Source organism: Cryptotermes secundus, unplaced genomic scaffold (assembly GCF_002891405.2).
Source record: "Cryptotermes secundus unplaced genomic scaffold, Csec_1.0 scaffold407, whole genome shotgun sequence".
Taxonomy (NCBI): domain Eukaryota; kingdom Metazoa; phylum Arthropoda; class Insecta; order Blattodea; family Kalotermitidae; genus Cryptotermes; species Cryptotermes secundus.
This window is the reverse complement of record NW_019741981.1, coordinates 4,595,593-4,614,313: the sequence shown is the minus strand read 5'-3', so window position 1 is coordinate 4,614,313 and position 18,721 is coordinate 4,595,593. Positions and strand designations below refer to the sequence as shown.

General features: G+C 36.6%; 2 protein-coding genes across 2 annotated transcripts in view; both read left to right on the top strand.

Annotated features, from left to right (window-relative positions):
* The window catches only part of LOC111872954, a 9,996-nt gene extending 4,526 nt beyond the window's left edge, over window positions 1–5,470 (top strand). Inside the window, exons 4-6 of the mRNA XM_033754894.1 lie at window positions 450–655; window positions 1,010–1,399; window positions 5,301–5,470. Coding sequence (XP_033610785.1) covers window positions 450–655; window positions 1,010–1,399; window positions 5,301–5,470 — 766 coding nt within the window. The remainder of the gene's footprint in view (window positions 1–449; window positions 656–1,009; window positions 1,400–5,300) is intronic.
* LOC111872945 (formin-2) overlaps window positions 1,318–18,721 on the top strand; it is a 95,636-nt gene continuing 78,232 nt past the window's right edge. The window contains exon 1 of the mRNA XM_023867253.2: window positions 1,318–1,399. The gene's annotated coding sequence lies outside the window, so the exon portion shown is untranslated. The remainder of the gene's footprint in view (window positions 1,400–18,721) is intronic.

Below are 18,721 nucleotides of genomic sequence, written 5' to 3'. Positions count from 1 at the left end.
AGGGGGGTTACTCATTCTGTAAACAATTTAAAGTACCAACGAACTTGTCAAAAGCTAAAAGTCGCATGTCTGCCAATGCAACATGCATTTTGACCTTTGGTTCCCCCTCTTTCTTTCTTTCTCTCTTTTGTCTGCCAGATATGTTTTTAGAAAGAAATGTTGAAATGTGTACAGTTGTATTTGTGTGTGTCTTCATACATGTACATATGTATACAAATGCTTTATCCCCCTACAAAGAAAGGTGCTTTTGTGTGTAAAATACAGAGTCCATTAAATAGAAAGATATCATCAGTATAAAAGTTGTAAATGAATGTCCTGAATAGTACTTGTTAGTGTAATATACTAGAAGATCTGTTAAAATAAATTTAGTCAAAGGTGAAGTTAATATTAAAGTTGACAGTAACTGTGTAAAGGAAATACTTATAATGTATGACTTATTTTGTGTATAGTGTCCATCCAAGCTTGGTGACACAACAGCCACCCCCACCCTACTATCCCAGTTCTGGACTGGAGAATAAAGCCCTTGAACATTCGTTGGACCTTGCAATGGACGACCCAGCCAAAAGTCCAGTTTATGCTTCACAGAATGGATATGGCTACCATGGGAACCAACCTCCTCAAGGACCACAGGGTCATAACATCAATGGTGGAGAATGTAAGTGAATACAGTATATTTCTGTGTGAGAGATTTGAGGTTATCATGGCAGCACATGTGAAGGTCACTGTTTTCTGGGATGTGACACAATGGGAACAGCTGGTTCTTCTAATCTGTTGGTACCTAGCTACAAAGTGGCCTGTCATCATAGCGCTGAAATCAGTAATCTTTTGTGCTTCCTGATTGTCATCTTTCCCTTTATCAGGACCCGTTGGCCTAGTACAGGTATTGAAACACATTCTCTGTATGTTGTGTAGATCAGGATGTGGTCTTTGGACAGCATTGACTCTTAATGTTTAGCTGCTGAGTGAGGATTCAGACAGTTTGTTTCACAACATGACTCTTGTTCCACAGGGGTTAACATGGGCTACATGGATAACAGCTACTCAAACTCCAACAATGGTGGCTCCGTTAATTCACAAGACTCCCTCTGGCAGATGAAGCTTGCAGCAGCAGGCAGCAATTCTGGTGGTGGAAACTCTGTTCCAGGTACTGGTGGAACACCTGACCACCACCATCGATCAGGGGTGGGTGGAGGACAGTATGGATATGACCCTCTCACACATGGAGGCTATGGAGCAGTCGATGATTATGCCCCATACCCACACATTACATCTACACCTGGTGATATGGACTACCAGCAACGCCCATCTGGTGGTAGTGTCATACCACAGCGCCAAGACTATGGCTCTGATCCATATGCAGCAGTGCACAAACCAAAGAAAAGGATGGATCAGCATATTGGTAAGTCTGAAACTTTTGCAGATATGATTTGTCAGAAATTTTATCCAGGAGATTGTGTAGTGCTTAACAGTACAATTTAACCTACAGAGCAACATATATTTTAAACTTTATATTCAAAAGATGTTAACATTTTTGGAGACTGAAGGAATTTAAGGTAATGATAAGATCCATGACACTTATATTTTAATTTATCTCAAGCTTTCAAGCAACATACTTTTAAAAATACAAGATTGAGTCATAGTCTTCCTTCCTGTATATGACTTATATATTCAACGAAACCATTTTTACTTGGTACAACATTTGTTGTGTAACTGATACTTTTTAGACTCTATCTCCCAGTCATAGTTTAATATGTTATTAAGAAATAACATGTCTGAATGACAGTTTTGGTTTATTCTGTATGGTTCACATAGATTTATGTTCACAACTTGAATGATAATCTTCTTTTCTGTGCAGGACACATGTATTAGTTAATAGATTATTGTTCAGTTCCCTGAATTTTTATTTTGATGTCCTGTGAATTTAGCCTATTCAATTGGTAACTTGTTAAAATTCAAGATGTATTGATAATTAAAAATTTACCTGAAATTACTAATAATATAACATTCAAGTTGTAAAACTCCATGTCATTTGCAGCTCCTTTTCACAGTGTCATGATTTATAATATTGTACAGTAGTAAAGTAGTAGTGATGTGGCCTAATACATACCAATGTATAAATTGTGTAGCCAGATATTAGATGTACTAAGGCTGAAATATAGAATAATTTTAATCCAAATAATTGTAAATAACTTAGGTAAAAACTTTTCAAGTATGTATTACAAACTTGGTGATAGTAGTTCCAGAACATGTTGATCTTATTATGCCTTCTGAAGACAGTCAGCTGACCGAAACACATAAAGTCAACCAATATCTACAAATTGAGTCACACTGGAGGATGTCAACAATTATTCTGTAATTTAGTTTACTAGTGTGATCAACTAGAATGAAAGAAGTTAAGCTTACTATAAATTTTGGAGATTTTGACATGTGCAATGATTAGAAACATAATAAGAAATAATTAGGCATTGGGCCAAGTGAAACTGAACCACAGGTTTAAGTCAAGTGAAATTCAGCTAGCCCTCTTTACCTGTGGAAAGAACTGACCATGTGCAATCAGAGTATCTTTACAGAGAGTTTCTGTCTTGACATAATCCAGGTACTGTCAAGTCTTACGCCACCTAATCCTACTGCTGCAATATTGGAGTGATGTTAATCACCCATTACCATAGACTGCAACATTTGACTTTAGTCCACATCAAGAAACAATGTTCTCCTTTTACTCTTTCGGGCTTTATTCACTAGGGTATGAAAATGCATTTCTGTTGCTTTTTTCCCCCACATTCTTCTCTTAAAATTGCATTCTTTTAGGAAAATGGTGAAAAAATAATATGCAGTGAAGGGGTTATGTAGGATCAGGACAGTGATTTGAGGAAACTGATTTCAAATTATTGGAACAGTTCAATGGACTAGTGACAATGGGACAGATTTCTTAATGCCCTTTTGATTACTGGTAAATAAATGTATTCATTACAGCGTGCTACTTCTGCAACTTTGACTTAGCCTTAAACTGTGACATATTATTTACTAGTAGATTCTAGAGGGTTCTGATAATGGTGTATAACACTCGGAATTACTTGGGTTCTCGGATTTTGTCCATCGTCTGGTATCCAGACATTGGATAAAGTACGAAAATCCAATAATTCTTAATATTATTTACTGTATGATGTATTATGGTGGAAAAAATTCATGTCATTCTCAGAAGTGATACTGAACAGTGTCCTGTAAATTTTAATAGCTGGAAACTAGCCTTTTCCTGCAGTTGTTCTTAAAGGTCCAGTTTAACCATGACATACATTAGCAACCAGATACATAGTATGAAAATTGTGATACATGTGTCTTATCCAAACTGGTAGTTGAACCTGCCTGAAGTTATTGTCTGAAGATAATAAAAGCACATTACTAAATAGCGTAAGGATTTGAAAACAGTGCAGGCTTGAATAACACATGCTCTCCACTTTATGAAAGAGAATTAAAAATGAGTGAAAACATTGATCAGTTACAATATGGTACATACTGCATGAAGGTAATATGGTTGATTGGCTAATGGACTTGAAGTTGATTCAGTTGTATTTGTTATTTGTGACTGCCAACACTATAAACAAATCAGACTGAAACTTAAGAAACTTTAACTTAACTCGCATTTTGATAATGGCTTTTCTTCCTCATTGAACATGATGATTATACTACCAAGACTCAGGTTCTTGAACTAACAACATTTAATGTTGGAGCAAATGACCCCACTGGGTGAACACAGTTTTCCTTGAAGCATGTGTGGTATTTGGATAAATATGCTACATGACTGAGTTTGGGGTTCTGGTGGTAGTAAGCTTCTTTACATTGCCTTTTGAATGCTTTGTTTACTAATGCTTTCTGGATTATTAATAAAACCTTAGACTGTTTGCAGTAGGTTTCTTAATTCTTCTGTTCTGTTAGCTGATGACTCAGTTAATTTAACCTAATAAGGTCTTTGCATCCTTTTGCCTGTACTGTTTGCTCATAATATTTGTTTCTTTTCATGTAGCGCATTATATCTTCAAAAATGAATTCACTGAAGACATTTTTAAAGGTATAAGATTTTGTCCTGATGGCAATAACATGAATTTAGTCTCTCTCTGTTTACTACTAAAAGAAGAAGAAATCCTTTTCTTTTATTAACATTTAAGTCATGAATCTGAAGTGAGCCTGGAGTCAAGAATTGATCTAACCTTGAAGACACGTTGGACAGTTTTATTTGTCCAGGTGAAGCGTATGTAGGTCTACCATTTCTTATCCCAAAGGTAAGCACTGGAACTGTCCTCTCAGATCAGCTAATTTAATTTCTGTCACTATGTTTTATTTTTGTTGAGCATCCATATTTTTCTGTTTATGATAATATGGCTTTTTCTAAACAACTGTATCAATGTGATAAATATGCACTTTGCTGTTATCATTTTAACATATATTTTTAAATGTCCAAGTTAATACAGTAATAACATATTTAATACATATTTTAAAGCACCAGTATATTAAAAACAAACTAAATACAGAGCAGATTTGTTTACATTTTATAGTCTAAACAGATATGTTTGCAATTTTTATTTAGGTTTCAGAATAAAACTATCATTTAAATTCTCAAATTTAATTTGAGTCCTGCAAGAAGACTGGTGTCATTTACATTAACAATTTATTAAATTTGTTGTCACCATTTATAGTATCAAATTTAGTTAAAATCCAAGACAAAAACTAATGTCCTTGACATTCTTAATTGTTTAACTTCTTGTCTCCTGATTTTATAAATTCTCAGACTCAGTTTAATTGTTATTTGAAAAATGCTTCCATTTTTTTTATGTTGCATAGATTCATATATACTGGGGCCTAACTCTATCAAAGAGTTTAGCGTGAAAGATATCCCTAGACTTCAGACTTTGACTGTCTATTTTGTAATGTGCAGAATATCGTTATTAGAACGAGTTTCCTATATAACTATAAATAAATAATTTATTTAAAAGTGTGGCAAGAGTAACATAAATTCTTCACTCTTATTTCACTGCTGAAGAAGTTTATTTAATACTATTTTTACTGTAAATTGTTAACCTTATTAACAGTATCTTTTAACTTTTCCTGCTTCAAACACATTCTGTAGGTTAGATATAGCATGGCACCTGTCAAATTTTTCTGATTGTTTCAGTATTCTTTCTGCATAGTTTGTGGTATTTGTATGGTGACTTCTTGTGTAACACTTGACTACATGCAGAGTGTTAGTTTACAGATCTGATTCTGTACCATTGTTATTTGATTCACATTTGCACTTCTTTCTGCAGACTCCCCCTATCATGATGTGAGTGGCCTACCAGACCCCTACATGGATCAGCTCGACTGTGATGACAGCAAACCACAGCACATCTCACTTTCATTTGACGAGAGCCTAGAGAGTGGATACTCAACGCCCAACTCCCGCAGTCGGCGCGTCATTCGTGAGATCATTGTGTGAACCTATGGTCGTTGTGGGATCTCATCATTAACAAAAACACATTTACCAGGCTACAGAAAAATTGAAGCTATGTTAAAGAAAGAAAATCATAAATCAAGCTTGTAACAGTGTGAAACAGACAACCAAGGTATGCACAAGTGTGCATAGATATGGTTTCCATATTGGATAACCATAAGAGTGTGGAAGTATTGGGATATAAGTGCAGAAACTGGAGAAACTCTAACTCAGAGCAGCAGCTTGACATTGTCACTCATTTTCTGCATTTCCAGCTTCATTCTTACTGTGGGGTGGTGCAGAATGGAATCAGTCAAAGTAAATGTACAAGAAAAGTGATGCATACAAAGAAGATTAAAATAATTTTAAGCTACCATGATTTTTGGCTGATGCTTTTAACAGTTAAAAGCTACAGAGCATCAGAAGAAGTTGTCATACTATGAATGTTTTTACTGCATCATTACACATCATTGATATTTTATGATGTATTACTTTATTATAAGATGTGATTACTTGCCCTGTAATCATAATTCTCATCTTCTTACATTACAAATAGCACTGCCTACATAGCAACACATGAATAATATTCTTCATTTTGTCATCATTGTCATTGTTATTTGTGAAGAACTGGAACTGTATTATTTGTTCATGTGAGTTGGACCTGTTGGCTGAACTGATAGGCTGACATTGATCAAGAAGCTAATTTACTTAAAAGAGATAGGCCAAGGAAGATATGAATAATGGCAGCTGAAATGTCTGGAGGACATGTAACTGTTATTCCCAAACATTGGAAATGGTGGAGTACAACAACTTGAAAGTGAATAATCAGGCCTGAATACTGTGATTTAACAACAGTATTCTCTGACACAGAGGCTATGTGGTAAATGAGATGAAGTCAGTGAAGACTTGATCAGCATGAAGAGGAACTTCATTCACATAAATTTTTCCTAAATGTGGTGCATGAGGACAGAATATTAGTTTTCCAAGTCTAGTACTGGAAGGAAATGACCGGAAGATGGTATCAGATAACACACACTTGCTCTTTATTCTCTGGGTTCAAATCACATAGATGTTATGTCTGAACACATGGGTGCAATTTCTATAAATCTTATTAACTATATAATAACAGACACAGTGTAAAATTGTACCACCTGGTTGGATTCAATGTGACACAAAAACCAATTAATAAGAATTTATTTTAACATTTCCCATCTGATTGGACAGTTAGTACAATGCAAGTTCAAGATCGTCATTAAGAAAAGAAATTAATTGTTTCTTAAATGTTTGCAGGAGTTCCTGGAAATATTCTCTTCATCACTGCCCCCCCCCCAAGTGGCTTTGAGTTCAATGCAGCCCTCTGTACAGTGGGTACCCAGGATTTTTTTGCATGGTACCAAGCATGAGGCTGACCAGTCACCTCCATCTACTGCTGAGTCTGAGAATATATGAGTATTTACCTTCATGACCCAACACACATTCATGGCCTGGTGTTTATGAACAGGAAAACTTTTCCTTTATAGTACAACACAAAATAAGGTCTATTTGACAGTAAATATAACATTTGAATAGATCCTAATTTGTGTGCCACCAAGAGCCACTTTTATGATCAATTGTAATGAAGAACAGTTGATCTGTACTCATAGGTGGTACCATTTTTTGTTCTTGGCACTACAGCCCCAACAGGCCTAGACCTACCTCCATGAACTTCTCCATTCACTTTGGTTTTTCTAGATCTTACACATTCGGTAGGACTCCTTGGGCAGGTGATCAGCTCATCACAAGGCCTGGTACCATTACCAATATTATTTATTTAATGTTTATTAGGTTATACCATGTTTACTTGAATACATGATGATTCCCTTCTCAAAACATTTAAACTTACAGAGAACAGTTTTCCAGTTTTTAATTGTGATTTATATATTTCCCCTACTCATTCTCCAATTCTATATATAGATTTTAACAAAATATTGTCACTCAACTCTAAATGAATCTTCTAGCTTTATGAAACAGTGACTGGTCACTTCTTATTGCTGCATAGTATGCAATATTCATTAATAGTACATTCTATGCAGTAGGCCCCTAGAACCTTTTTGGAGACTTATCATTAGCCAAACCATTTATCATCCCAATCTTGTGATATTTCTCCTCCCATCTGCAGAGGAGGTGGGTGTTATTTGTTCAAAATTCACTCTCCAGCATTTCACAGTATCTCCCACTATGTCAGAATTTCCTAATTCTGTTTCTGTTTTCTCTCTCAGAGGTCTAGGAGAACAGAATATTCATGTTTAATTATTCACATCAGAATGGAAGTCATTCTCTTGTCTTTGGTAGGAGCTGAGAAGAGAGGATGGGGTATGGAAAGAAAATAGCTGAAATTTCCTTTAACCCATAGTATCATTATGCATATTATTTTGCCACATAACAGCTTTTTAATAAGTCAAGTCTAATTATTTCGGAGACATAAAATATATATCCCAGTGAACAATCAACATAGGAATGCTTCATTTCAATCTGTACTGTACATTGTAAGGAATGTAGTAACATGAGAAACATCAGTTCTGGCACTTATAAACTAATGATGAAACAATAACAAGTCACAATCACTTCTTTCACATCTTTCATAATTCATGATTCATCATTATCCTGCTTTATAATCTGAGGCTCACAGCCTCTTCAGTCAACAGAGTAATGTACAGTAATTAAACTGACCATGGTAGTGTCACAACATACGGCCCTTCAGTGTTCTTGTGAGCATCTTATCATTGGATACGTAGATGAATTCACATAGTAAATGATACACAGTTATACATGCAGAACTACTTAGTTTGCACAAAATTTTCACTGAATACTTGATTGAATTTACACGGTAAAAACAGACAGTGAGACAACCAGAACCGTGCAGAGACATCTGACTGTACCACGTCTTTCTTAAGATGTGTAGTTTTAATTAATATTTTCAGCAGACACTTGGGTGATTTTACATGGCAGATTCATGCATAGAGCCATGTAGACCCCTCTGATTATATTAATTCCCCGTTAAGATTTTTACTTTAGATTACATTCCCATTTCATACTTGGATGAATTTGCATAGAAAATGACATGCAAACAACATTGCAGGCCCGTATGATTATGTGACTTCTCCGTTAAGGTATTCAGTTTGAATGAATAATGGTGGTAATGGTGACCAAATACCTGTAAAAATTTTCTCTGATTGTTGGTAATGTTGAATATACAATGCATTTGACATTATCATATGATAATAATCTCTGTCAGATATGTTTCATTTGCATCTACTGGGGCAGGGATCTTAGTGATGTGAATGGTCAGCTTTTTTTTTATCTCTACCTCCAAATAAAATGTATGTACAGATCTAACTTATTTTCCATGGCAACACAAACCATGAAGGTACTGATAAATAATGCAACATATTAACAGCAGATACTAGAAGCAGCTTCTTTAATTGTGTTACTTTCTCAGAAGCCACAACTTATGACCTGAACACATAAATTTGCATTGGTATAGTTCCCACATGGGGGCACGTGGTAACATAGTTGGTTGAGGGGCTATGGTACAAGCCGGAAGGTCATGGGTTCAAGTCCCGATGAGGTCATTGGATTTTTTCATTTGACCTAATCCTTCCTATGGCCCTGGGGTTGACTCAGCCTCTAACAGAAATGAGTACCAGGAATTAATTAAATAATTTTCCTGGGGAGTAAAGCACAGCCGGCGTGTAAGGCTGACAACCTTACCGCCATCTTTGAGCCGATTGTCTAGATAATGTGGGACCCTCAACATCTCGCAAGCCTATGGGCCTTCACAGCCTGGCACAGGGATAGCTTTACTTTTACTCTTTTTATAGTTCCCACAGTAGTGGAGACATATGTGTGAAAGGAGAATATAATTGTGGGATTTTAAGCTCTCATGGCAGTGACCATGTAGTTTGGTAGATAGGTGCCATTCTTTCAAAGGAATCTGCTGTCTCCACCTTCAGGATAGAAGAGTAATCCATGCAGGAAAAAGCATACAGAGAAAGAAAGGGTAGGAACTGGTGCCTGTGAGCAAGCAATAGGAAGTGGTAGCCTTAATGTAATAAGTGTCTGAGAAATGATCCTAGCTGAGGCCAAGCAAAATGTGGTTCATGGGCCAGCAGCAGCTTGCTGCTGGGGGGATATGACACCAGATCCAGGAGGCTACACAGGCCATGACCGACTAACATAACATAACAACCCCCCCAGCTTAAGGGTTAGTGCCCAGCTTTTAACCTTGCCTTTCTCTCCCCCAACACAACCATGCTTGTCCCAGCTCCTTCCCCCCCCCCCACACTACTGATTTCACTTGTATACTTGCCCTTTCCCCCCTTCCTTCTCTGCTCTCACATAGCTGTGTATATTTCCAACACCAGTCTGCTTTTACTGGTTCTCACTTCTCACGGTCTCTTTGCTTGCGGATTTCTTATATTTTTCCTTCTACCCTGAAGATGGAGGCGATACGTTCCTCCGAAACGTCGGTTAACACCACACATACATGGTGCCAAATCCCAGAAGACTGCTTTCTTCATAGTCACCGCCGTGAAAGCCTCAGATCTTACAAATTAAAATTACATTCATGAAGGAGTTATGGGTATTTAATTCAGGAAATTCTTGCAACCATTAAGTTCAGAATCAATCTTCTTCACATCTGCTGCCTAAAATCACTAAGACTAAACTATTCAAAACCATAATGTTACTTGTAGTTTTCTACTGGTGTGAAACACAGTCTCACACACTAAGGGAAGAACACGGATTAAGGGTGTTGGAGAATAGGGTGATGAAGAGAATATTTGAACATAAGGAGATGATGTGAAAAGAGCCTGGAGAAAGTTGCATAATAAGGAGTTTCATAAGTTGTACAGTGGAACCTCGCTTAACGAGCACCTCTCATAACGAGTAATTCACATAACAAGCAAAAGAAATTGTAAAAGAAATGACTCGCTCAACGAGTGATGAGAGGGGAATTCCTAGATTGTGCGCTTGCTACATCAGTCTGTTCCACTAGCATCTTAGTGTCGCTTATGATCACACATTTTTCCAAACTTGTGTTCAGATATATTATTTGTGATTTTTCTGTGCAAAGTTTAATAACCCTTGCAAAAATGTCCCCGAAGAAAAAGCTGCAAAAAGACAGCCATAAGAGAACAAAAATAACTGTAGAAATTTATTTAATGATAATGCTGTGTCTCATTTTCACCCAATTTTGAAGCGTCAGCAAAAACAAATGTCTCTATACAGCTTTCTAGTAAAAAAGAATTAGATATGTATCATAAATAATAAACTAATTATTTCAATTTTTTTTCTGCAAATCGAATTCGCATTCCAGGTTGGTTCATTCCACATAGAAAAAAAGATGAAGATGATTCACGCTCCTTAACAATGTATATATAATTTTCTTTGAATAAACATTATACATATTTTTTTTAGTATTTTTTCAGCATGGAACACATTATCGTATTTTATATTAATTTATATGGGAAAAATTGTTTCACTTAACGAGTGTTTCGCATTGCAAGTAAGATTCTGGAAGAAATTATGCTCGTTAAGCGAGGTTCCGCTGTACTCTTTACTGAACATCACCAAGATGATGACATGAATCAGGAAAATATGGGCAGAGCATGTAACATGTGGAAGAGATCAGAAATGTGTACAACACTTTGGACAGAAAAACATGAAGGGAAGAGATCTTTTAGGAGACCTAGGCACAGATAGGAGGATAGCATTAAAATGGACATTAATAAAATGGGATGAGAGATTGTGGAATGAATTCTTTTGGCTTAGAGTAAGGTCTATCACGAGGCTTCTATGAACATGGTAATGAATGTTCAAGTTACATAAAAGGTGGGAAATTTCTTGAGCGCCTGAGTGACTCATAGCTTCTCAAGAAGAACTTTGCACCCCAGAGTGATTTAGTTACCAGCTGTGTAGTTTACACCTATATAATGTCATAGGGAGGGATAATTGCTAAGTATGGTTTGAGGATAAAGTGATGAAAACTAAAGAATTCTTCAGTCAGGGTATCCCAACTCCATTCCAGAAATCTGCCCCCTGGACTTCTTTGAATAAAAAGCAAGCGTGCCATCCAGTCAGTCTGATACTCTGCACCTGAATTGACGTGTGGAAAAGATTATAAGTATTTATTATTATATATGTTAAGTGAAATATGATCATGTGACATTGTTTTGTTGGTCAATCCGTTTTGTGGTCTTTTACACGCAACTAGGCAAATATTTATTGTAAATGTGCCATCACTTGGACAAATAGCATAATAGAATGAGCCCTATAACTTTGTCTTAATTGTAGGGATAAAAATGCTGCTAATATTTTACTGTTGTAACTTCTATGTTTTTTAGAAGTGTTATGATCCATGTTGTTATTGATACAAATGCTCAAATCCATTTTTAAGTGTGGCTGTGGTTTGGTGTATGTGCTTGTAGTAATGTAGTTTGTTGGAAGGATGTGTGGTAAAGTGCAAAGGATAAGAGGAATCCACTCAACTTTACCTAATTGTAATTACTTAACACTTTCAATAATGCAGGTTCCACTAGGCCTTTCATATTTTAAAGCTGGTTTTCTGTTGCATGTAATTGATAAATGCAAACTATTCCATTTTCACTACATCACTGTTACATCAGACTGTTAGGTTTTGAAGTACATTTGCTATATGTTTCAGAAGTTGACTCTTCTCCCATCTTCATGTGATTCTTCATCATTATTCTGATGGGTTGACAGATATACCTAATTTTTAATGTGTTTTGAAATTTGTGGTCAATGTAAACAATAAAATGTATATCAGTTTCATGACAACCAAGTACCTGAAGGTAGGACTAGAACCAGTTTCCAAAATGTCTCTGTTCAAAACATACCTCAGGCAATGAACATGTCTAAAATAACTGTGGTCTAATGAATTGACCATTTTCATAATTTCTAGGCGGTTGTTTTCAGCAATTTCTGTTTTTTATGTGGGGTACAAAATTCTCTGTCCAAATTTTTATGAAACAGCCAGCTTTAGTTTGTTGTGGGATGTTTGTATTTCAAAGTGTAGCTATTTGTAGATGATATGAAAAGGTTATGCCATGTTCACATTACATGGAGCAGTGCATAAAGAGTGGTATTATTACACATTTCCTAATATGGAATCTCATTTCCGTGTCTTTCCTGCCACTTCAGATCATCTTTCAGTTGATGATCCAGTAATTTTCCTTCATCCACATCTCTTCATTTGTCCTTTCTTCAGGTTTTCTGAGAAGCATTTTATATACATTAAATATGACAGTTGTTCTGAAATTTTGTTTGGATGTAAAGCTTTTAGGAAATGTTTGCTGGATTCCTCTTGTTTATGTATTTAATTTATAGTCTTGTATACTTGCCGCCAGTTGTGCGTTGTTTGATATAATATGAATGGGATCAAAGATTACCTCCCACCGTCCAGTATAATTTTTTTTCATTCTGCTTTCAGGTTAACATAAACTTTTATTTCAAGGAAAAAGGCTAAATATAGTTTTGTCATTTTTTTGTGATCTCAGTGTCATGAAACAGTACTAAAAACTGTACATAAAAACAGACACATACTTGTCTTTTTGTTGTATAGCACAAAGAAAATGTGTATATTGAACAAAGTTTTGATGTGTAAATGGAATATTAATTGAAATCCTCAAGGACCCACTACTTACATTTGTTGATGTACCTTGTAAAATGAACAAAATAGACTAACATTTTTTATTATGTCTCTGTTATACTTGAAGATGTTCAGTGTATGAACTCTTATGTACATAATTTAAAGCTGAAACCATTTATTTTGTACAGAAAAAAAAACAATGATTGTCCAATAAAGATGTATGTATAATATAAACGTATTTTATTTTTAAAGAATGTATATCTTCTCCAGGAATCATATAGCTTTATTTAGATGATACATGTCCAATAAAACAAAATGAATTATTATTATTATTATTATTCTCTGTAAATCTATACTATTCATTTCTTAATTAAATATTTATGTTTCATTTCTCAATTTTTAATAACACTTAGATTAATGATAATGAAATTATTATTACTGTTATAATTATCATTTATTTGTTTGTTTGTTTACTTTTCTTCAATATTGTTTCTTCCAAGTACTTACCTGTAATTTTAATTTGACTTTTAATAAGTTTGTCTATAATGTAATTACTTTCATCTGCACTGTGCTCTGTCTGTAATTGGCCTTGCGGCTGTTGACTCGGCACATAAATAATAAAGAATTGAACTGAATTAAAAGCACCCACTGCTGGCATAGGGTTCTAAAATAACATACAGCTTAAGTCTCAAATCCATTCATAGCACTAGTAGATGCATTTACATGTAACATGTTAGCCAACAAATTTCATAGGCCAATTTAAAATGCTTCATCCTTCAAAATCTTTGCATAATTTTTTTTGCGCAATTACTAGGTTCAGATATTTAACTTTTCCAAAAAAACATTAATGTTATATATTTCAAATATCTTTCTCCCTACAGAACGTCTCATCCTATATCCAATGGCGCTGATGGGCTAATTGATGTGGCTCACAACTTTTCATCCTTGTCACATAGTGGTTTTGATCATAGAAAGTTGATACTCTTAAATTAATAATTATGAGTTTTGCAAAGATCAATTTGCACTTATAATACTGATGTCTGTGGGGCCCATAGTAGCATAGTTGGTTGAGGCACTATGCTACAAGCCAGAAGGTTGGGGGTTCAAGTCCCAATGAGGTCATTGGATGTTTTTCAATTGACCTAATGCTTCCAGCCGCACTATGGCTCTGGGGTCGACTCAGCCTCCAACAGAAATGAGTATCAGGAATATTCTTGGAATATTCTTGAGGGTGAAGGGCGGCCAGCATGTAAGGCTGACAACCTTGCCTTCATCTATGAGCCAATTGTCTGAAAAATGTGGGAACTTCAACATCTCACAACCCTATGGTTATCCACGGCCTGTTACAGGGATACCTTTACTTTTTTTTTTTTTACTTTAATACTGATATCTGTAATTGAATTGCAGGACACAGACTACACACAGTTCAGTAATGGGGTTCTATAGAAGAAACTATGCAGATGGTTCCTATAGTTCTTTCATCAGAATATTATAATGAAACAAAATTTGAAAGATACATATAAACATTCATTACAGTTGAATTTCTCAAAATGGTATGATATAAAACCTTAAAGAATTTTATCACGTTTAACATCGAAGTATTTTTCAATTCCATATGCTAGTAAGATATATTTTATGGAATATAAGAAGTTAGAAAAGTCAGAAATGGATTCTTTGTGATTTTGAATAAATCATTGACCTTGATGTTTATTTATTACAGCTACAGTTACTATAGAAATAACCATACTACAGAAATACTGCACAAAGTCAGAGATCATTTTCCCATGTATTTTCATTAAGTATCCAGTATATCAAACAATGTTTCACATAGAAGTTGTGATTTTAATGACCTCTGTTCTATGCAATGGTATTTTATATTGTACATTTGTCTGTTTTTGAGAAGTGGGAGGGTTATATTAGGCCAGTGTTAATTGAAGATAGTGTGTACAACAGCATATCATAGACACCAAATTTCATCAAATTTTTACAAATCATAGTTGAAACATTCAGAGGGATGTGAACACCCAAGTATAAGTTTATGTTGTATACTTCATACAAAGAACCATGTTATCTGTGTCCTTGCTAATGTAGTGTCCGATATGTGTGTGACAGTATCGGGGTTTTGGATTGGATGTTGGATTTATTGACCACTTCTTCTCCAGCCTGCTGTGTCTTCACCAGCCGTTCCCTGGCAATGCCTTCTAACAGCGGAGATTCGTCAGCTTCATGTGCTAAGGTCCTACCTTTACAGCCTCCCATATGGAACTCAACTGAAGTGTCAACTAACTTTGTCCCTTACTTATAACACTTTGACACAGGCCACATAGAAAACACGTTTCATTGTTGTAGTTCAACTGTATGCATTACAAGTATTAAGTATCTGCTGCCTAGTAATGGGAACGCATTTACCGAGCCGTTGCCCAGAAACGGTCTCTGTTTACAGAGTCACTGCTTAGCAACTGGTCTATACGCCACATTGCTCCCTCGTTAAGGCTATTCGTCCCGAATGCCCTACAGGCGTACCTCCATTTCTTTTCCGAGGGCTGTACTTGAGACATATGTGATCTGTCTCGCCTTCCTCCCCGTGGCTAACTTCTCACTTTGATTACTCTCCAACTGCTCCCCCCTTAAGGCCTCTCGTCCCGAATGGCTCCTTTATAAGGTTCCAGTCAGTCCAGGTGTATCACCACCATCTTCCTCCGATCGGTGCGGGCATAAGCTCTGAGAGTGCCCAGTGCTCCTACATCTATGGCTCTTAATCTGTGTGCAGTCTCTTCTTTCGTTTCGGAAGGGGCCGACCCCTCCACAATGTCCTGACGCTCGTTTTTCGAATCCTGATGGAAGATCCAACTACTCTTTTTTGCGAACTCCAGCCCTAGGGCCTCCCTGAATTTTTTGTTAACTTGTCCCCTACTTCCCAAACGTAGTCGCTCCTTTGGGACTCGGTTCCTTGTGCCGCTGTTGCATTTCGGTCGGGCCCAACGTCTCTTCCCGAACGTCCGTCCTAACGAGGTTCCATTTGCAACATTGTCTTTGCCTCACAGACGATCCTGTCCCTTGCGTGGTGCAGGAAGGACACGGCGATTCAACCCTCTGCAGGCGCGACGAACTTTCAGCTGACGGCGGCGCCCTATGGCTATATGCCGATCCCCATACTGCTTCTTCTATCCTTCAAACGTTTCCATTGCAGACTCTTCCTTAGGGACTTTCTCATGCCCAGCGACGGACTCTACCTCCACTGAGGTTGGCGCCTTGCTCTCCAGAGAGGCCTCCGTCGCTTCTTGGCAGGCCGTCGTCTCTTTTTTGTTATAATCTCCTTTAGGTTGGCGTCCACTTTTTCGGTCTGGCTCCTATTTCTTCTCGATTGGTACTTATTTCAGCCAGCAGGCCTGCCACCATTTATTCCACTTCCATAGTGTGGCGATATAACGATCAAGACCCAATGCACTTTCCAACCCAACCACTTCTGTCACCAGCTGTAACATATATGCGTGACTATAGACGCAGTTTTGTACTGGATGTTAGGTTTATTGACCACTTATACACACGACTCGCAAGTACAAGTAATTGACAGCGCCACCGGTAATCTTCACAATTCACCTATACGTTACTGTATCGTCTAGATCACGTGTCGCGTACGGCATATATTCACATTTTATTGTTTGCATTTGCTTTTGCGCATATAAATAAATCAACGTTGGGTAAATTTTATACTCTTCACCGTATACAGAAATATTTCGCCAACCGCGGTGAATACCTTCCTGAAAGCAGCAGCGATTGCCAAAGCCTTGAATGGCCAAACCAAAACCTTACGGGAAGTTAGGGGTTCGGGTAACCGCGGCCGCTGTTAATACTCATCAAAGCTTAATTGAGTTGCATTTTCTTTCATTAACGTGCTAAATAATATCAGATATAATATACGTAATATAAGAACAGATTTCATATAGAGAATTTCAGTCTCAGGAAATTAAACGATGCAGAGGGTAAAGAATAGCGTCGTGTTAAAATCTCAAATAGGTTCGCAGCTTTGGGAAGCTTAGACACTGACGTGGACATTAATAGAGCTGGGGAAACTATTAGAGAGAAAATCAAAATTTTTGCCGAAGAGAGTCTAGGTTATTATAAATTGAAAAAGCATAAGCCATGGTTAGATGAAGGATGCTCAGAATTATTAGGCCGAAGGAAACAAGTCAAATTGCAGTGGTTACAGGATCCAAGCGAGTTAAATGGGGATAATCTGAACAATATAAGACGCGAAACCAGCAGGCATTTCAGGAACAAAAAAAAAAGGGAATATCTGAAAGACAAAATTGATGAGCTTGCAGTGAACAGTAAGAACAAGAATATTAGAGACCTATATAGAGGAATAAATGACTTTGAAAGGGGTTACCAGCCTAGCAGTAACTTGGTGAAGGATGAGAATGGTGATCTGCTTGTACACGCAGATTCCCACAACATTTTGGATAGGTGGAGGAACTACTTCTCTCAGTTATTGAATGTACATAGGGTCAGGGAAGACACGCAGACAGAAATCCATAGAGCTGAGCCGTTAGTACCTGATCTTAACCCTCTTGAGGTTGAAATTTCTATTGCAAATTTGAAAAGTTATAAATAGCCAGGTAGTGATCAAATTCCGGCAAAACTGTTTCAAGCAGGAGGTGAACTATTACATTCTAAGATCCATAAACTTATTAACTCTATATGGAATAAGGAAAAATTGCCTGATCAGTGGAAGGAGTCTATTATTGTACCAGTTCACAAGAAGGGCGATAAAACTGACTGTAATAATTATCGGGGGATATCACTGCTATCAACTTCATATAACATTTTATCCAATAGTCTTCTCTCAAGGTTAAGTATACATATAGATGAAGTTATTGGGGATCATCAGTGTGGGTTTCGACGTAACAGAGCAATTACAGATCAGATTTGTTGCTTTCATCAGATATTGGAGAAAAAATGGGAGTACGATGAGACAGTACATCAGCTATTCATAGACTTCAAGAAAGTCTACGATTCAGTTAGGAGGGAAGTATTGTACAATATTCTAATAGAGTTTGGGATACCCATGAAACTAGTTAGGTTGATTAAAATGTGTTTAACCCAAACGTATAGTAAAGTCCGTATAGATAAATATTTGTCCGATAAATTTCGTATCCAGAATGATCTAAAACAAGGAGATGCTTTATCGCCGCTGCTTCTCAACTTTGCTTTAGAATATGTCGTTAGGAAGGTCCAGGAAAACCAGGCGGAACTGAAATTAAACGGGACACGTCAGCTGTTGGTCTAAGACGATGTGAATCTACTGGTCGATAATATAGATACCAGAAAGTAAACCACAAATTTTAATTGACACTAATGAGGAGGTTGGTCTAGAAGTAAATGCAGAGGAACTAAGTATATGTTGCTGTCTCGTCACCAAATGCAGGACAAAATCAGGACATAAAGATAGGAAACAGATGTTTTGAAAGTGTGACACAGTTCAGATATTTGGAAACGACAGTAACAAATCAGAATTTGATTCAGGAGGAAATTAAAAGCAGTATGAATTCTGGTAATGCTTGCTACCATCCATTCTAGAACCTTTTTTCTTCTCTTCCGTTGTTGAA